Source organism: Talpa occidentalis, unplaced genomic scaffold (assembly GCF_014898055.3).
Source record: "Talpa occidentalis isolate TD23 unplaced genomic scaffold, MPIMG_talOcc4v2.1 talOcc4.16, whole genome shotgun sequence".
Lineage (NCBI taxonomy): Eukaryota > Metazoa > Chordata > Mammalia > Eulipotyphla > Talpidae > Talpa > Talpa occidentalis.
Genome location: NW_023601653.1, coordinates 12,690,896 through 12,710,150, shown reverse-complemented (window position 1 = coordinate 12,710,150; position 19,255 = coordinate 12,690,896). Strand labels below are relative to the sequence as shown.

Sequence of the window (19,255 nt, the reverse complement as noted above, 5' to 3'; positions counted from 1 at the left end):
CACCCTTCCCCTTTCTTTAATCTCCTTCCCCTTAATCTCCTTTTGCTCCTCCCGCTTACAACCAATTATGTGTGTCAATAAAAGGGCCAAGATCTTGCTCTTCAGCAGCATTGCATTATGTAGCCTGCTCCATGACTACCTTTTCTTTATCAGTGTGGTGTTGCACATAGAATATATATTGTACCCATAGAATACTTGGGGAAAAAACTTTTAAGAGATTTGAAAGACTAATCAACTTTAAAAGGAATTAAACAAGAAACAAAAATTTTACTGAGAAGTTTAAGAGTCAATGAGTAAATCAAGTGAGAAGATATAACAATATTATTTCAAGAATATTGAAAACCTTAACATAGTTTTAATTAATTTTAATTAAATTTAATAATTTAATTAAAAATAATAATTTTAAAAAATGTGTGATCATCTGAGAAAACCTATACCTTTGAGGAAAAGAGTTATGAGTACAGCCTTACCTCCAGATAATAAATATTATTTTTTATGAAAACTATAATAGAATAGTATGGTATATACAGAACCAGGTATAGATGGATAAATAAATTTAATAGACTACTCAGAAATATACCCAAATATTTGATTAGAATTTATTGTAAGCCAAAGAATGCATTCGAATCAGTGAGGAAACATTGTTTTATTATTCAACGACTGGTATTGAGAAAATGGACTAACCATTTTGGGGGAAAAAGTTAGAAATCTGTTAGTATTTATAGGAAAATGCAGCCCAGCTGTAAGTAAATATTTTAAATTATGAAAAACCAAATGTATAAGGACTGGAAAATACACAAGAAGGTGGTTAGGTACTCTTATGGCCAGAAAAGACATATATATAGCCCCAAAGATATACTGTAAAGAATATATTTGTAACTTGTGAGTATTCAAGTCTGATTTCTGTATGGCAAAACTGAAAACACCATGCCATTCCATTAATAAAAAATACAAGTTAAACACCAGTAAGTTCTTATAGTTTTCCTATTAGGTTGGCAATGATTTTGAATAATAATAAAAAGCATACAACTGTAAGATATCGGTAAATAATGACTTTCATATGCTGCTACTGGAAGTATATCTTTATATAACCTTTCTAGGAGGTAATTTAAAAATCTGTACTAAAATATCTTTACCAAAATATGTATTTTTTACCAAGTAATTATGCCTCTAGAAATTTTTTCTAAGGCAATAATCAAAAAAATATGCCAGGGATATATACAATTTTTTTTTATTTTTTTTAAATAATAATTTTTATTTTTATATTCCCACATACAATTGCAAACACCCCATTCTGACCCCAATCCTTCCCCTCCCACCCCCCACCCCCCAAAAAGTGTCTCTGGTTCATAGTTTTTTGTTGATTTTGATTTTCACTTTCTTATATTCATTTTCCTGGTCCCTTATTTAAGTTTTCTAGATTCCTGATATGAGTGAGACCATCCGGTATTTTTCTTTTTCTTTTTGGCTTATTTTGCTGAGCATGATCCCTTCCAGCGCCATCCATGTTGCTGCAAATTGCATGTGTTTATCTTTTTTGAATGCTGAATCATATTCCATGGTGTATATGTACCACATCTTCTTGATCCAGTCATCTATTTTTGGGCATTTGGGTTGTTTCCAAAGCTTAGCTATTGTAAACAGTGCTGCTATAAACATAGGGGTGCAGGTGCTCTTTGGAATTGATGTTTCTGTGTCCTTTGGGTAAATACCTAGGAGTGGAATTGCTGGATCCTATGGAAGCTCTATGTTTAGTAGGTCCAGAAATCTCCACACAGCTCTCCATAGTGGTTGGACCAGTTTGCACTCCCACCAACAGTGCAGAAGAGTTCCTTTTTCTCCAGACCCTCGCCAACATTTGTTGTTGCTAGTTTTTTTAATATGTGCCATTCTCACTGGTGTGAGATGGTATCTCATGGTAGTTTTGATTTGCATTTCCCTGATTACAAGTGATGTTGAACATTTTTTCATATGTCTGTTGGCCATTTGCATTTCCTCTTCAGAGAAGTTTCTTTTTAGCTCTTCTGCCCATTTTTTGACTGGATTATTTTCTTTGTTGTTGCTGAGTCTCATCAGCTCTTTGCAGATTTTTGTGATCAGTCCTTTATCATTAGTGTTGGGTGCAAAAATGTTCTCCCAGTTGGTGGGGTTTCTCTTTGTTTTTGTTATTGTCTCTTTTGCTGTGCAGAAGCTCTTTAATTTGATGTAGTCCCAGCTGTTTATCTTTGCCTTCACTATCACTGCTTTGGGTGATGTGTCTGTAAAGATGTCTTTGATGTGCAAATCCTGTAGTGTTTCACCTATATTTCCTTCTATGTATTTTATGGTTTCAGGTCTTATGTCTAGTTCTTTAATCCATTTTGAGTTGATTTTTGTGTATGGTGTGAGGTAGTGGTCAAGCTTCATTCTTTTGCATGTAGCGACCCAGTTTTCCCAGCACCATTTATTGAACAAACTTTCTTTGCTCCAATGCATAGTCTTTGCTCCTTTGTCAAAGATTAGTTGACCATAAATCTGTGGGTTTATTTCTGGATTTTCTATTCGATTCCATTGGTCTGTATGTCTGTTCTTGTTCCAATACCATGCAGTTTTGATGATTATGGCTTTGTAGTATAGTTTGAAGTCTGGGAGTGTGATGCCTCCATTTCCTTCTTTTTTTTTTTCAGGAGAGCTTTGGCTATTCGGGGTTTTTTGTGATTCCATATGAATTTCATCAATAATTGTTCTATTTCTTTGAAGAATGCCATTGAGATTTTGATTGGAATAGCATTGAATCTGTATATTGCTTTTGGTAGGATGGCCATTTAATAATGTTTATTCTTCCAATCCATGAGCAGGGGATGTCTTTCCATTTCTTTGTGTCTTCTTCTATTTCTTTTAACAGTGTTTTATAGTTTTCTTTGTATAGGTCCTTTACCTCTTTTGTTAGATTTATTCCCAAATATTTGATTTTTTTTGTTTCAATAATAAAAGGGATGGTTTTTTTGATTTCTTCTTCTTCGTATTTATTGTTTGTGTATAGGAAGGCTACTGACTTTTGCGTGTTGATTTTGTATCCTGCCACTTTACTGAATTGATTGATGAGTTGAATTAGTTTTTCTGTGGAGATTTTGGGGTTCTCTATGTATATTATCATATCATCTGCAAATAGTGATAGTTTGACTTCTTCTTTTCCTATTTGGATTCCTTGGATGTCTTTCTCTTGTCTTATTGCTCTGGCTAGGACTTCCAGTATTATATTGAAAAGCAGTGGTGAGAGTGGACATCCTTGTCTTGTTCCAGATCTTAATGGAATTGCTTTCAGCTTTTCACCATTGAGAATGATACTGGCTGTTGGCTTGTCACAGATGGCCTTTATGATGTTGAGGTATGTTCCTTGTATCCCAAGAATTTCAAGGGCTTTTATCATGAATGGGTGTTGCACTTTGTCGAAAGCTTTCTCAGCATCTATTGATATTATCATATGGTTTTTATATTTCTTTTTGTTGATGTGTTGGATAACGTTGATTGATTTTCGGATGTTAAACCATCCTTGTGCCCCTGGAATGAATCCAACTTGGTCGTGGTGAATTATCTTATGGATACATTGTTGGATTCTGATAGCTAAAATTTTATTGAGGATTTTTGCGTCAGTGTTCATTAGGGAGATTGGCCTATAGTTTTCCTTTTTTGTGTTGTCCTTATTCGGTTTTGGTATTAGTGTAATATTGGCTTCATAGAACGTGTTTGGTATTGTCCCTTCCTTCTCAATTTTTTGGAAGAGTTTGTGAAGGATAGGCACTAATTCGTCTCTGAATGTTTATACAATTTTTTTTAAATTAGAAAGTTTAAATGACCATAAACAAGGAATTGACATAGAAATACTATGTGGTCACTAAGGATGATGTAGGTATATATTTCTGTATATGGAAAGATAATTTTAATACTTAGAGAAAGAAAGCTACAAAGCCATTTTAGGTTACCTTTTAAAAACACTAAACATTTTCATTTGTGTGTATATGTATATATGTGTGTGTGTATATCTCAAAGATTATACATTAAAGTATCAACAGTGTTATTTCTGGGAAATAGGATGATAAGAAGTAGAAACACTTCATGTTTGTGTTCTGAATTTGCATATTGAGCAGTTTTATAGAAAAGTAATGGGCTAAGAACAAAACAATTCACTTCTACTGCTTCAATTATATTGGAATTTATATGGGGAATGTCCTTTAATGGAGGAATAGCTTTCAAAAAGGCAATTTATAAACTCACATAGAATGTTTTATCCTTGGTTATCCTGTTACTGATTTTCGCTGATTCTACAGCTCCAAATTGAGACTGCTCTCCCCCTTCACCCATAATTTGATCTACTTCCTTGATTTTCAACATTCCTGTTTTGTCTGTGACTAACAGTTTCCCTTTTGTCATGACCCTAGAACTCCCCACATCTGATGATTTCCCTATGTTCTGTGTTGTTTGAGTATGCTCTTTTTCAGAGAGTAGTTATAGTTAGTACTGCTCAAGAAAATATTTACAGAGATTTGAATAAAGGTATATTTCATCTTCAAATATTGGTAGTGGGAAGGAGATAGGAATTTGAATTTAATGTGCCAGTCTTGCCTTAGTTAAGTTCTTTAGAAAAATGTCCGGCTATGTTTAGTTATGGGGATTCTATTGGGAGAAGTACTTCCAAGGTAAGAGTGTTCAGCATAGTTTGTGGAGCACCCCATTCAAAATTTGGCTTGCTTGCATATGATTCCCTTTACATTTCCTATAAGAGAGACTGTAACTAGGTCAGTATAGCGTTTCTATTTTAAGCAAAAGCTCATACCAACAGCTTTCGATACATTTGACTTTGTGTTTAGCCACAGTGTGGATTTCTGTGTAAGTAACTTACCCTTCACAGTGATGAAAAATGAGACAGTGCTAGTGATACTGTGATCATAGTTTACCTTTTCATTCTTGATTTTAGTGGGTTAGTTTTCATTGAAACTCCCTCTTGACATGACCATCAATATGGACCTCTGAAGATCTCATTGATAGAATTGGGATCTGAATTGGCATTCACCCAAGCCAGGAATAGACTTCAGGCATTCTGAGAATGCCTGTCTATCTGATTCAAAGCCTGCATTGTCTTCATCACACCAAATGGCTCTGCAATGAAGTCATGTTTCTCCTACTTCTTTTATTTCTCATGTAACTTCTTTTCTTCATTCAATTCCACTCTATTCTACATGTCCCCATGTAGAATTCAAGAATCTTGCAAATCCAAAGACTTAAATATGGGTATTCCTCTTCCTTGTATCCAATTTTTTTTTTCCCTAAGAAGGCATTGAGGAGATTGCCATGCTTAATACTTAGTTATTATTACAATAGGTAATAGCTATTTTATTGCTGAACTAAAATTGCTGGCTTGTTCTTTTTTATTATGCTATGGTTTTTAGGAATATTGCCTCTAGTTGTGCCACTACATGTTTTAATTAAGTGGTAGGTATTAGGAGAATAGAATGTAAAAGAAGCTGTCAGAAAGAATTTTAGAAAATAGTTCCAGAATTGACCGTGTTACTCTTCCTATGTAGGCCTATCTTCTCTCCATGCAGTTAGTTATAGCAGTTGGAGGACTGCTTCTAACACTGGCACTGAAGAAGTCAGTTTTTCCACTCTCTCTCCCAGAAAAGATCAGGAAGTGCAATAAGGTTCATGAAAATTTAAGCTTGAAATTTAGAAAACTCAAAACAACCCAAACCCTCAAACATTCAGTTTGGTTTGAATCTTGGACAAAGGTTTGCTATGCAGCTAGTGGAGACCTTCCAGTTTGAGGACTGTAGTAACTTCATTTCAGGACCAATGATGGGGAAATTATGAAACCATAACTTGGATCTTATTTTAACAAAACCAAGAAACAAAAATACTGGGGAATCAGCATGGAAAAGGGGGCCTACCTAACCCCAATTGCTGCTATTTTACTGTGGCAGCTCCTCTTACTATAGGAATTATGAAACCATTCTTTCCAATTCCTTCAGAGAGAGCTGACTTTTGAAAGCAGTTGAGTCGCCTGCATCCAATTTATAAGCCTCCTGACATGCACAACAGGGAAAGATCTTTCATAGGTGATTAAATCCAACAGGGCTAAGGTCTGTCATAGTGATCTCCCTCGTGGTCAGCTTTCATTTCAAAAGTCATCCCAGGAGAACAAATGTGGTTCTTTACCTAGTTGACTTCTGAAACAAATTTTCCACTTCAAAGAGAGCCCAATAATTTAGACCCTATCCTACTTGGATACCATTTATTTATTCCAGGGATAAGAATTCAATTTAATAACTATTTCTTGAGTGGATTCATTATGTCTGGCACAGAAGAATATATTCCAGAATGGGGTATACAATATAGACCAAAAAAAATTGTTCTCAAAGATCTTATGGACCATTTGGTAATCAACATCTTAGACTAAAACATCTTAAAATAAAAACAAATACAAAAATTCATTCTGAAATAATTTGGAAAACTTCGATTTCTAAACAATACTTGATAGAGTATCTTATATCATTTACAGTTGTTCACTTATCAAATACTGTGGAGATAAATGAGGTCAAATCTTAGATTTTGCAGATGTGGGAGACAGCCTGGAGAGACAAGGAATTCTGAAACATACATTCTTAAAGGATTTTAGAAAGATTTGGGGCCTCAGAGCATACAGAGATACCGAGATTTAATAAATTACACATTTTCTTGTTTACGTAGGGACTTCTATTTGCCCTATAATAGGAGTGATTCAACAGACAAGAATCCAGTTAACAAACAGCATAAATATTCCCCCAGAGTATCTTTATTCTTATAAAACTGACTGGTTATCTTGATAGGGAATATAGTCAGTGATTACAATTGGTTTATATCAAACCTTTATATCATTCTTTTAAGTGATTATTTCTGTCATTACATGGAATCATATTATCCTGAATTTTGAACTAATTCACATGAAATCTGATATGAATCACAGGCCAATGAACTGTTGTTAATGGTATTTGTTGTAACTTGAAGTCTTTTGTATTTTTGTTAAAACATTGTTTTACATATTATGTTTAATAACATAAATATCTAACTAAGTCTTTCTCTTCCTTATGTCTAGAAAGCAAGTCTGTTTCTTAGAATATAAGTCCATCTAGTCTATTTTCCAAAATTTGGATATTTCCTAGAACTATTTTCTGAACTAATAATGATGCAATAATGATTACAGTTGACAGTGCAACTATAAGAGTGTAAGATTCTTTAATAACTTGGAATATGAAAGTTTTGACTCTGAACATTTGGTAGGATGCGCTCACACTAAGGTGGCAAAAGGTAGAGAGAAGACAGTAAAAGAGACAGAAAAAAGAGCAGAGAGCAAAGAAGAGACTCAGAATATGGCAGAATGATAGGAGTCAAAACAAGAGTTTTAATAATGGTAATGACTGGCAGTCTCATGCTTCAAAGAAGCTATGAAGAGTGGGGAATGGAAAAAATGACTGATTTTGACAAATAGAAGTTTTTGTAGCCATTGAACAATAATTTTCATGGAATAGGAAGAACAGCCAAATAGTAGGAGGAATAAGGTCAGAACAGTAGTATGAAAGTAAAGTCAGGAGGTATATTTAACCCCTTTAAACAGTTTGACTTGGAAGAAAGAAGAAAAAGAAAGGCAGTAGGAAGACAAGTCCCAGACCCTTTCCTTTGCTCACCTCATGACTACTCCCCAGGCAGATTCAATGTCTCTCATTTAGAATTGCCATTACCATCTGGAATCTGATCTCAAATCTAGATTTGGCCACTAACTCCCATATAATAGTAACTCTACTTGGGTATCAACAGTCACATCAACTTCAGCAGTTAAAACTAAAATTGTTATCTGTCCCCTCCTCCCACCAACCACAAAACAAATTATACTAAACATAAACGCAACTGCCAGATCCAGGGTTCTTTATTTCAGTAAATAACATGATACATTACCCAATTGCTCATGCTAGAAACCTTGGCATCATTACTGATATCCCCCCATCTCTTCATTCCTCTCATCTAATCAATCACAAGATCTTGTGTCCATACTTCTCTCCATATTCATTATTCACCGTAGCTGATGTCACTACCCGGGCAACCTTAATAACTTTCCAAGTGGTAAATCTGATTTACCCTCTTTTTTAACACCTTCCGGTGGTCTCTTTTTTTCCCTTTAAACCAAACAATTGTTAAGATGAAGTGACTAATCTGTATGGAACAATCAGGGGAAAATTCACTAGGAAGGTGGCCTATGACCTGGCCAGGAGAATTTACAGGTGGAGAAGAGTGTTAACATGGACTGAGGGGTGAGGGTGACAGATCTTTCCAGGTTGGAATGTCCTGTGCTAAGGTAGGAAGGTAGGTGTGCAGAAAAAGGTGGCAAATCCAGGGTGGGTATTATCAGATGTCACGGGCTATGGTTTGCAGCAGGTGTGAAAGCCCCATTGCATTTGGATTTTATGACTGTTTTAAGGTAAGGGATGATGTAAAGAGTCAGGCTTTTGTTGGCTAACATTATGGCAGAGAAAAATTGGGTTGGAATGTTTGAGAGGCTAGAGCAGGGAGAGCAATTTAGACCCTGCTGCAGTGACCCAAGAAAGGTGATAGAAGATGATAGAAGCCTGAACAAAGGCCATGGCACTGGAGATAAGAGGAAACCAAGACATGTTTTAGAGAAGGGTCAGCACAAATAGTGTGATATTTGAGGATGTGTCTCCTTGAACACATTGGTATGTTGTAACAGAATAACATTAGCATGTTATTCTGTGAATCAAACAAACTCTGCAGTATGTATCATTTTTTTTCCATATCTACTATGTCCTGGAGGTAAATTAATATCTTTCTGTGTCATGTTGAAATCTAGATTAAAATTTCACTACATTTAAAATATTTTTATATTCAGATCCCTGGGTTCTCCGTGTTTCTGCCTCTGATAAATTTCCCGATCTTGGTCAAGCCATATAGTTAGTCTGTGCTTGCATTCCTCATTTGTAAAATGAGTGTGTTGATTAGAATGGCTACATGATCCCTGAAGTCCCTTCCAGTTCCTTGATCCCAGTTTCAACTTGTAGGGTATTTCTCTAATTCAACTGATTAACTTGAGTTTTGCCAGCAGGGAGCAGACTGCTCCATAGTTTTTTTTTGAGGACATAGCTATCTACTTAGAGGAGAGATGATCTAGAAGGTGTTCTGAATAGTATTCCTAGAATCACCTTGTCCTGGAAAACGCCTTATATTTGTAATCCTTTTAGAAGAATTTCTAATATTCTAATAATTCATATCAAGAAAAAAACCTTTGGGTTAATGAAAGCTGTTTGGCATCAGCAAATTACAGTTCTTCTTGGTATATTCTCTTTTCTACCAGAGAAGTAGTTTCACTCTTGAGTCTTTCTAGACCTTTGATTTCAGGAATGCATATAGACTAATAAGTGTTTTTTTTTTGAAGTATAACTGAGTTGCAGACTATTAGAGACATATAATTTAACAAATTTTAAGCTTCCACCAGGATTGAAGTTTTGCAAAGAGGTAGAAGAATGCATAAAGGAATGCATCAAGATGAATAAGGTACAACTTCTGTCTTCAAGAAAGTCTATTGTTAATAGGAGAAGCTGGAATGTAAATAAATACTCCACATGGATACATGAAATGGGTGATATGGCAGAGGGAAGTGCTGAGTGTAGGATTTGTACAATTCTGGCCTGGGGTTGAAAACTGGAATGACTATTTGTGCTATACCTAAATTTTGCTTGAGCAGGTGGATATTAGGGACCACCTTATTTAAAGTAATTAGCCAACCTGCCTGTGGCTAATGTACACGAAGAGGTTTAGTCAATCTCATCAACCACTTTGTTTTTTTTCTTTTTTATTTATTTTTCTTTTTTTTAAATAATAAATTTTATTTTTATATTCCCCATACAATTGCAACCCCCATTCTGACCCCAATCCCTCCCCTCCCGCCCCTACCCCCCAAAAAGTGTCTCTGGTTCATAGTTTTTTGTTGATTTTGATTTTCACTTATAGTTATTCATTTTCCTGGTCCCTTATTTAAGTTTTCTAGATTCCTGCTATGAGTGAGACCATCCGGTATTTTTCTTTTTCTTTCTGGCTTATTTCACTGAGCATGATCCCTTCCAGCGCCATCCATGTTGCTGCAAATTGCATGTGTTTATCTTTTTTGAATGCTGAGTAATATTCCATGGTATATATATACCACATCTTCTTGATCCAGTCATCTATTTTTGGGCATCTGGGCTGTTTCCAAAGCTTAGCTATTGTAAATAGTGCTGCTATAAACATAGGGGTGCATGTGTTCTTTGGAATTGATGTTTCTGTGTCCTTTGGGTAAATACCTAGGAGTGGAATTGCTGGATCCTATGGAAGCTCTATGTTTAGTAGGTCCAGAAATCTCCACACAGCTCTCCATAGTGGTTGGACCAGTTTGCATTCCCACCAACAGTGCAGTAGAGTTCCTTTTTCTCCACACCCTCGCCAACATTTGTTGTTGCTAGTTTTTTTAATATGTGCCATTCTCACTGGTGTAAGATGGTATCTCATGGTAGTTTTGATTTGCATTTCCCTGATTACAAGCGATGTAGAATATTTTTTCATATGTCTGTTGGCCATTTGCATTTCCTCTTCAGAGAAGTTTCTTTTTAGCTCTTCTGCCCATTTTTGACTGTATTATTTTCTTTGTTGTTGTTGAGTCTCATCAGCTCTTTGCAGATTTTTGTGATCAGTCCTTTATCATTAGTGTTGGGTGCAAAAATGTTCTCCCAGTTGATGGGGTTTCTCTTTGTTTTTGTTATTGTCTCTTTTGCTGTGCAGAAGCTCTTTAATTTGATGTAGTCCCAGCTGTTTATCTTTGCCTTCACTATCACTGCTTTGGGTGATGTGTCTGTAAAGATGTCTTTGATGTGCATATCACGTAGTGTTTCGCCTATATTTCCTTCTATGTATTTTATGGTTTCAGGTCTTATGTCTAGTTCTTTAATTCATTTTGAGTTGATTTTTGTGTATGGTGTGAGGTAGTGGTCAAGCTTCATTCTTTTGCATGTAGCGACCCAGTTTTCCCAGCACCATTTATTGAACAAACTTTCTTTGCTCCAATGTGTAGTCTTTGCTCCCTCGTCAAAGATTAGTTGACCATAAATCTGTGGGTTTATTTCTGGATTTTCTATTCGATTCCATTGGTCTGTATGTCTGTTCTTGTTCCAATACCATGCAGTTTTGATGATTATGGCTTTGTAGTATAGTTTGAAGTCTGGGAGTGTGATGCCTCCATTCCCTTCTTTTTTTTTTCAGGAGAGCTTTGGCTATTCGGGGTTTTTTGTGATTCCATATGAATTTCATCAATAATTGTTCTATTTCTTTGAAGAATGACATTGAAATTTTGATTGGAATAGCATTGAATCTGTATATTGCTTTTGGTAGGATGGCCATTTTAATAATGTTTATTCTTCCAATGCATGAGCAGGGGATGTCTTTCCATTTCTTTGTGTCTTCTTCTATTTCTTTTAACAGTGTTTTATAGTTTTCTTTGTATAGGTGCTTTAACTCTTTTGTTAGATTTATTCCAAAATATTTGATTTTTTTTGTTTCGATAATAAAAGGGATGGTTTTTTTAATTTCTTCTTCTTCAGATTTATTGTTTGTGTATAGGAAGGCTACTGACTTTTCATCAACCACTTTAGATCATAGCATACTATTCATGCAAGAAATGCAAAGAGGACTGACTCACTGAAAATTGTTGATTGGTTATAAATAGACTGTCTACATTTTTGGCAAGATCAAGATGAAAGCTTTTATGAAGTTATGCAATTGTGGCAACATATTGTCAACTGTTGCACTAGTAGTGAAGTCATTAGACAATCACATCAACATTGTCAGTATACTACTTAGCAGACAGGCATGCTGGCATAAACAAGTTATCAAGCTGTAGACTAAACTGAAGACCTATGAAGGAACGATGCTTTACAGCACATTCTATGGGTATTACATTTGTTACGTGCATCATATCCGACTTCTGGATAAGTATCATCTTGAGATTATCTATGTTTAATTTAATATAAAGGTGACAAGATTAGATTTCTAAGTATGAGGCATTTATGTCCTTCAAATTGCTTGATAAAATATTCTTGTACTATGGTGTCTCTTATTTGAAAAATAGCTATGTTTTCTGGTAGTGAAAAGGTGCTTCCTCCCCTGTTTTGTCTCTGTGCATTTCTTTAACTTAACACATCAAATGTCAGAAATCAGAATACTAGGATAAATAACCATAGATGCTTTGAAGAAACTTTCAGTTTTAAAGGGTGTCACAAAGCTAGCAAACCAGGAAAGTAACTTTTTTTGTGGCGCAACAAGGTTGGTTTTAAACTTCAGTGGGTTATGAAAAACCTTGAAAAGTTTGATTGTTGAATGTAGGGGTACATCTGTCTAAACTGTGATAAAAGTTCTGATCCCAGATTTGTGTCACGAGGTTTTGAGCAGGAGCTATCCCACAAATAACTTTCAGGGTGTGTAACCTGAATGAGGTCATTGAATGTCTAAGCCACCTGCAAGTGATGTTGCCATTGGCTCTAAGCCCCCATATTCTGCCCCCATTGTCTCTTTGTATTGTATTTTAAGACATTGTGTTTATAAATTCATTGTTAAAGTATATTATTGGGCAGGAGTAACACAATAATATTAGCTAACATTCAAGTGCTTAATTTGTGTCTGGCATTATGCTGAGCACTATATTGCTTTTCATATTTAAAACTTAGAATAATCTTATGAAGTTGGTATTATTATATTTGATCACTTTTAAGATGCAATTTCCCTCCACATTTTAACACTCTAAAATTGAGTTATATCTTACAATCCATGGTGGGTAACAAGCAGAATTGAGAGTATTCTCTTTTTCCTGGGTGCAGTTAAGATCATGGTGAGACTGAAAATAGGAGGCTTCGTAGATGGGATGAACTACGACATGAGCCTCCATTCCCCCTTATCCAGTCTAACCTGAAAGGAAACTGACATATGAGATGAAGTAAGGTGTTCAAGATCACACAATTGGTATGTGTTTGTGTCAGGATTCTACACTATAGTTTAACTAAATCCAGAATCAATGTAAATAATCAGCACACCACGTTTGCCTACTAGCAAAATTAGTCTATCCGAAAATCCACCCTAGATGGAAAGTAGAGTTGCAAAGAAAGGGAATTTGCAAGGACCAAAGTGGACTGTACATCAGGGGCACAGTAGAGAGTCCTTGGCATCTAGGGCAATCATGAGCAAGGTGGATCCTAAAAGGACAGAGAAGCTACCGGGAGATAGGGAAAAAAGCCCTAAGGTGAAGGCTACCCACTTCACTATTTTGTCCAGGGTCTTTCCTACATGTGCAAAAATTTCTAAATGGTATGTGGAAAAAATTCTTACATAGTGGGAGAGTTACATATATCTATATATCACCTATATCTGTCTATATCTATTATTATACCCATATTTAGTCTATATTGACAGATTTGTACTGTGCCTTTTAGAAGGGAAAATCAAATTATTAACAGTTTCTTAACTTATAGTTAGGTTTTAAAACTTTATGTTATGCTTTGCTTTCTTATTTGCTTATTTTATTTTTCATAGTGCCTAGGAGAGTTCAGCATTAGTGGGAAGTCAAACATTTATTTAATAAATGCAAACTAGCTTTCTCTCTTTACCTCCAATCTTACACAGAATCTTGGAAGCATGTTTGGGTTTAGAAGCAGGGAGCTTTCAGTGGGCATAGGAAAGCTCTGAAAGAGTGATCAGTTGCAGAAAGAAAGAGCACGGTGATTTCTATTCCCCTTGTCAAGAAATGAGGTAGGCACTTTAAAGTCAGGACCTCATACTGCTGCTCTGCCTTCGACAGCAAAGATGAGCCAAGGGAAAGACAAGCCAGAGAAAATACTCTGTCATGACTCCCTAACAGCCCCAGTGGCCATTTGCACAAACATGACACAGACCAACACGTACACACAAGTATATGAATTTCTGTATTTTCTTTTGCCTATGTGTCTAGTCAGCTCAAATGGGTCGACTCGTGTTTTGGCTCATACAACCAAACCAGACTCTTTGGCTCAGTACTACCTGAAAACTTTCTGGCCTGCTCGGGTAGAGCAAAGTGGTTTAAGTTTCTGAGAACAAATAATTAGGCTCTAGGAGAAGGCCAGGGTTATACAAAACCAATTCGTTTTTGCCTCTGTGGGTTCTGTGACCCTGTGAAAAGGAAGACAAAGTTAGATAAGGACAGTGCTCTGCTGCAATGGACTTAAGATATTTTTCCTTTTAGTTTTATCAGAATGTTTATTTAATTGTGTTGTTCTGGACTTGATAAGCTTAAGGATGAATATGCTTATATTCAATCTCCTTTTAATCAACCACGTATGATATCTTGGACTCAGAATTAGTGTTGGTGTGGATCAGAAAACTAACCTTGTCTCCTTTATTTATTCTCAACCTTTGGGCTTCCAAGGCAAAATTCAAACTAGGCATACGAGCATCATTAGCTCAAAGACACTGTGAATGAGGTATTTGCTTATTTTATTAATTTCACTCCACTATCTTTTTACATCTTTTAATGGTATTTTTCTCTCTTTTGAAAAAAACTTTGGAGATTTGTGTTACTAGAGAGATACTTCAATTCCATTACTGAGGCACTAACCCTATTAAGTGAGTTTTGATATCAGAAGGTAATAAGCCCACTTTTGAAGCTCATCAGGATAGTTGTTCACACCAATTTTAAAGTGGTTTTAAAACATAGCAGAGTATAAACCTCACTTATTAGGTATTTTTCTTTTATCAGGGACAAAGCATCAGAAATTCTTCTTTACTAATAATATGTAGGCCTTTTTTTTTGAAGTTGTGAGTCACCACACTACCTCACTATAATGACTTTTTAATATATACCAACACAGATAACCTTCAGTGAACCATTAGCCTGTCCAGAGGCAGGCACAAATATGACTTTGTGTATAATTTTGACATAAAATTATACCTTTCATTTCATAAGAAAACAGATGTCTGTTAAGCTTAAGGTAGACAGAGAATTCATGTCCAGAGGAACTAAGACAGAAACCACCTTCTCAAATGGCAGTGATTTTCATTTCTTAAGAGGAAGCAGGAAGGGAGAGGGGTCACCTCAGTCAGCCAATGCTGTTTCCAATTTCATTTATTAGATGGTATTTTAGGAGTCAGGGATTATCAGTATCATCTATGAGTTATTTCTGGAATTAAGAGTTATTTCGACCAGTGAGGGAAACCAAGAGAGATAAGAGGAGCAACTGTTTGTGTTATAGGACAGGGAGATGGGACCAGAGGAGAATGAAAACAGAAGGGGTGTGCAAAAGTGAGCTCGATGGCCATTACCCTACTCTGAAGCCCAAATAATTGCCTTGTAGAACAATCATAAGTTCTTAAATAAGAACAAAACTTTGCTGGGAAATTGGTCTGACATCAGTACTTGAGTATTGGAAGAATTGGCGAGATGTGTTTTATATTAATTATATTTCATTACCTTTACCCTTTACCTTTTCAAGGTATAGACAAACCCTTCAGAGAGTCTAACCAGAACCTACTAATCAGTTTCCTTATTCTTTTAGTTTCAAAGATAGCAATTCCCTGTCAACCTACCACGTTCCAAAACTTGATACTGAGAATAAAGAGGGGAAAAGTAAGAAAACCTGTGACTAAGAATATTTGAAAGTAGACAGTGAGCATATTCCTTCATGGTGCAAGCACAGTGTCATAATTCTAGAATGGGGATTTAGTAACCTGGATTTTTTTTTTTTTTAATTTCTCTGTCCTTATTCTGCTTTTTTCTTTGGAATGCTGGACAGTTTTGCTTGGGTCCTTTAACAGCTGACTTGGTCTGATCCCCATGATGCAATGTAGTAATCAATCTGGGGTATGCACTTTTTATTGGAACACTGGAATCATACAGTTTGGCAAAGACCAGAAGGGCAATTCCATTGGAACTGTACCAAGATAGGTCATCAGCCACATGAAAACAGTCAGATCTTCCAACAGAAATAGACATATGATGAGTTTTGGGACCTAGTTGACAGGGTCACTCTCATAATTGTGGAAACTTCTGAAAAGAATTTGATTATGTGGCCTTCTTTTGACTTCTGTACAGTTTGAATGAAGGACTTGTAGATGCTGAAGCAGATAGTGACAAAGAGGAGAGCTGGGGTATCATAAGAAGCCATGGTGATGACGCTGACATTGCCAAGGATGGTAGCTCTATCAGTGTGGGCTAAATGATAAACTCAGCTTTCTCCACATTGTGGCAGGAAATCAGATGGCATGTTTCATAGGAGGCTGCAGACAGGTTTCCAGCAAAACCTTCCAACAGCCTTTTTCTTTTTCCCCTCTCTAGGCCTGGAGCACTGGACCCCAGAGGACAAATAGGAGATGGATGGAACAGAGTGGCCTTGAGGGTCTTTGTCATGGGCTTTTCCAAGGGTGGGGAAATAAAATAACACACTGTTGGCTCTCCCAAGTCCCTTCTCTCCTGCTTTGTGCTGAGACTCTGACTACTACTAATGTTTTGATATATGGCCTTCCAAACTTTATTATTTTATATGCTAACTGGAAATTTTCTTGTTTAATATTTCATTTAAAAATCCCTTCTGCCTTTCCATTTTTTCCCCACTGAAAGTGTTCTCCAATTGTTTTCTTTTGTCTCTCTGCCCCTGCCATAATTCTGTCCCCTCAGGACAGCCTCCAGTAATGTTTTGATATATAGCCTTACAGACTTCTTCAATTATTTTATATGCTAACTGGAATCATAGACTATTTTCCCTGGAAGGAAACTTGCAGATCATCTTTCCACCTTTTCCCACCCTCTCTTGCTGTCCCTGCATGGCAGACTTCCAGAAGATACACAGACAAAATGTCCTATCTGAAATGCCATTAGGGCCATAACTGATGTAACAGGGATTAGAACCCAGGTCTCTTCACTGCTAGATAAAAGACTTTTCCATGGCATTCCACAATTATGTTTTCTTCATCTGTTTCCTGTCCTAACGAAGTAGTTTCTGTGAGATGGATATAAGTGGTATATGACTAGATTTAGGTCACCAGCTGACTATTTGCTTTCTGATAGAAAACAAGCAAACAGACAACAGACTTCTAACCAAAGAGAGATGACTATCGCTCATCTACTCTTTACTCCTTGGCTGCAGTGACTGTGGGCCATGGCCTCGCCCTCGGCTTCCGGGAGCAGCTTTCCTGGGCTAAGATGGTGGTCAGTACCTGCAGCACGTTGTCACCTTCTGCCTCTTAGTCTGTTCTCACATGGGTCACTGACTATGGGCGCAGGCACAGCTCCCCCTGCTTTCTCTTCAAGTTTTCCTAGAAAGATGATGAGCAAACTAGTTAGACCATTTGAGATGCTACTATTCTGGGTGTCTATTCAGTGTTCCCCATAAGAACCAGCACTCTCCCTTGATGCGGGACATCATGTTTTTGGCTCATGTATTCCCAATGCAAATCTATAGATTAATCAGTTATTTCTGACCTGCCTTAAATGTCTAATCTTGTCTTTTACTTTAAACTTTTCAACAGTGCCCTTTCTAGTTCAACTTGAGAACACACATGCATGCATACACATCCCCTTTCATAGACAGAAAGTTTATCTTTCATGAAAACAACTCTAGTAAAAACCTTGGAGTATCGGGGCTCCCTGGTGGCACAGGCGGTTGAGTGCTGCTCTGTGAAGCTGTCCGCAGCCTCTGCAGTGCGGGTTTGATCCCTGTCGACTGCGGAGATATCCACATGGCACAGCAGACCTCTCCTGTCTTGCCCGCTGCTCCCCTCAGCAGAGTATTTCAGTCAGTCTGCCTGTTCTGTTCCCTGCTCTGTCTCTGGTGAATCCTCTCGCCCTCCCACACATCTGGCCTGTACCCCGGTTCTTGGATGTATAAATAAATCTTTAAAAAAAAACCCCAAAACCTTGGTGTGTCATTCTGTCTCTAACTTTCTTCTACCCCAACCTCTCTCAGAATGTCTCACTTACCTGGACACCTGGATGTTCTCGACCCATTCTTTCCCACATCAGGTCCAGACCTCAGTTTTTGTTCAAAGTCCATCATGTCTTCTGAGTTATAATAAAAATGCTTACTTTAACTATAATCCGATCTCAGACACAGACAAAGTTCATGCTGATTTTGGGATAAGGGAATTTTCTTTTTCTTTTTTGGCTAAGGATCCAAATTGACCAGAGTTTTGAAGGAAGAACATGTTAGGGAGCAGATGCCAAAGAGGCCCACTTTGCAACTATATTGTGCAATTAACAGAGAACAAGTGGTCTCTCCTGAGTCTGACGGTGGTAGCTGTTGCTTGGGGGATCTGCTGCTTTCACGTAAAACTCGGCTTGTTGTTTTCCTTTATGTGTGCTTGAGTGTGCTCATGGGGGATGTGAAACAAGCATTGTTTTGTTCATGTCATGACAGAATAATGCTTTTGTGTTTACCTTTCATATCCACTTTAAGGACAGAGTCTGTTTTACAATTGGGACTGCTGCTATGACCAATTCTGTAGCTTTGCCTTCAGTTCAAGCACATGCCTCTGAAACCTTAATCACTAACAGATGCTGCTCTGAATCAAGAATTCCCCGCTCTGGCTACTCAGCCTGAGCAATGAGCTGCCTAACTTGGATCCTACGGGCTTCTTGAAAAACTCCACGGGCTGCCTTACTAGCATGCTGGTAACATGCAGAAGATTGATATTTTCCAGGCTTAAGCAGGACTTTGAAATAATACCTAGCGCTTGTAGAGAGCTATTTATTTTCCCCTCCTCCCACAAGTGTTTTCACACATATGATCTCATTTTATACTTCAAATAGTCCTTGGAGTTAAGTAGGGAAAGCAGTATTTTCCCCTAGGAACTTGAGGTCCAGAGATGTTAAGTAACTTGCTCAAGGTCACACAATTAGCCTTGACTGCTAGTCTGGCATTCTTTCCACCCAAACGACACTAATATTTACTTTGTCCGGTGTCAAAGTTGTCCAAAGTCTTTTCAGGTGCTGCATGAATCCAAACTATCGTTCTTACAGCTTGGATTTAAATTAAATGTGTAATGGCTTTTAGGGTTTTCTGTTTTTTTGTTTTGTTTTGTTTTGTTTCTTTCTGAGTCCTTAATCCTTAAGTCATAAGTCTAAGGTAGGGGTTATGTGTGCCTAAAAATTAGTTGGGGAGCTTGTTCAGTAAATCCTGGTCCAGTAGAT

General features: G+C 36.9%; 1 protein-coding gene across 1 annotated transcript in view; it reads right to left on the bottom strand.

The window, feature by feature from the left end:
• The window catches only part of PMCH (pro-melanin concentrating hormone), a 34,871-nt gene extending 16,752 nt beyond the window's left edge, over positions 1–18,119 (bottom strand). Inside the window, exon 1 of the mRNA XM_037515179.1 lies at positions 18,047–18,119. Within this exon, the coding sequence (XP_037371076.1) occupies positions 18,047–18,119 (73 nt within the window). The remainder of the gene's footprint in view (positions 1–18,046) is intronic.
• Between the last annotated feature and the right edge of the window lie 1,136 nt (positions 18,120–19,255).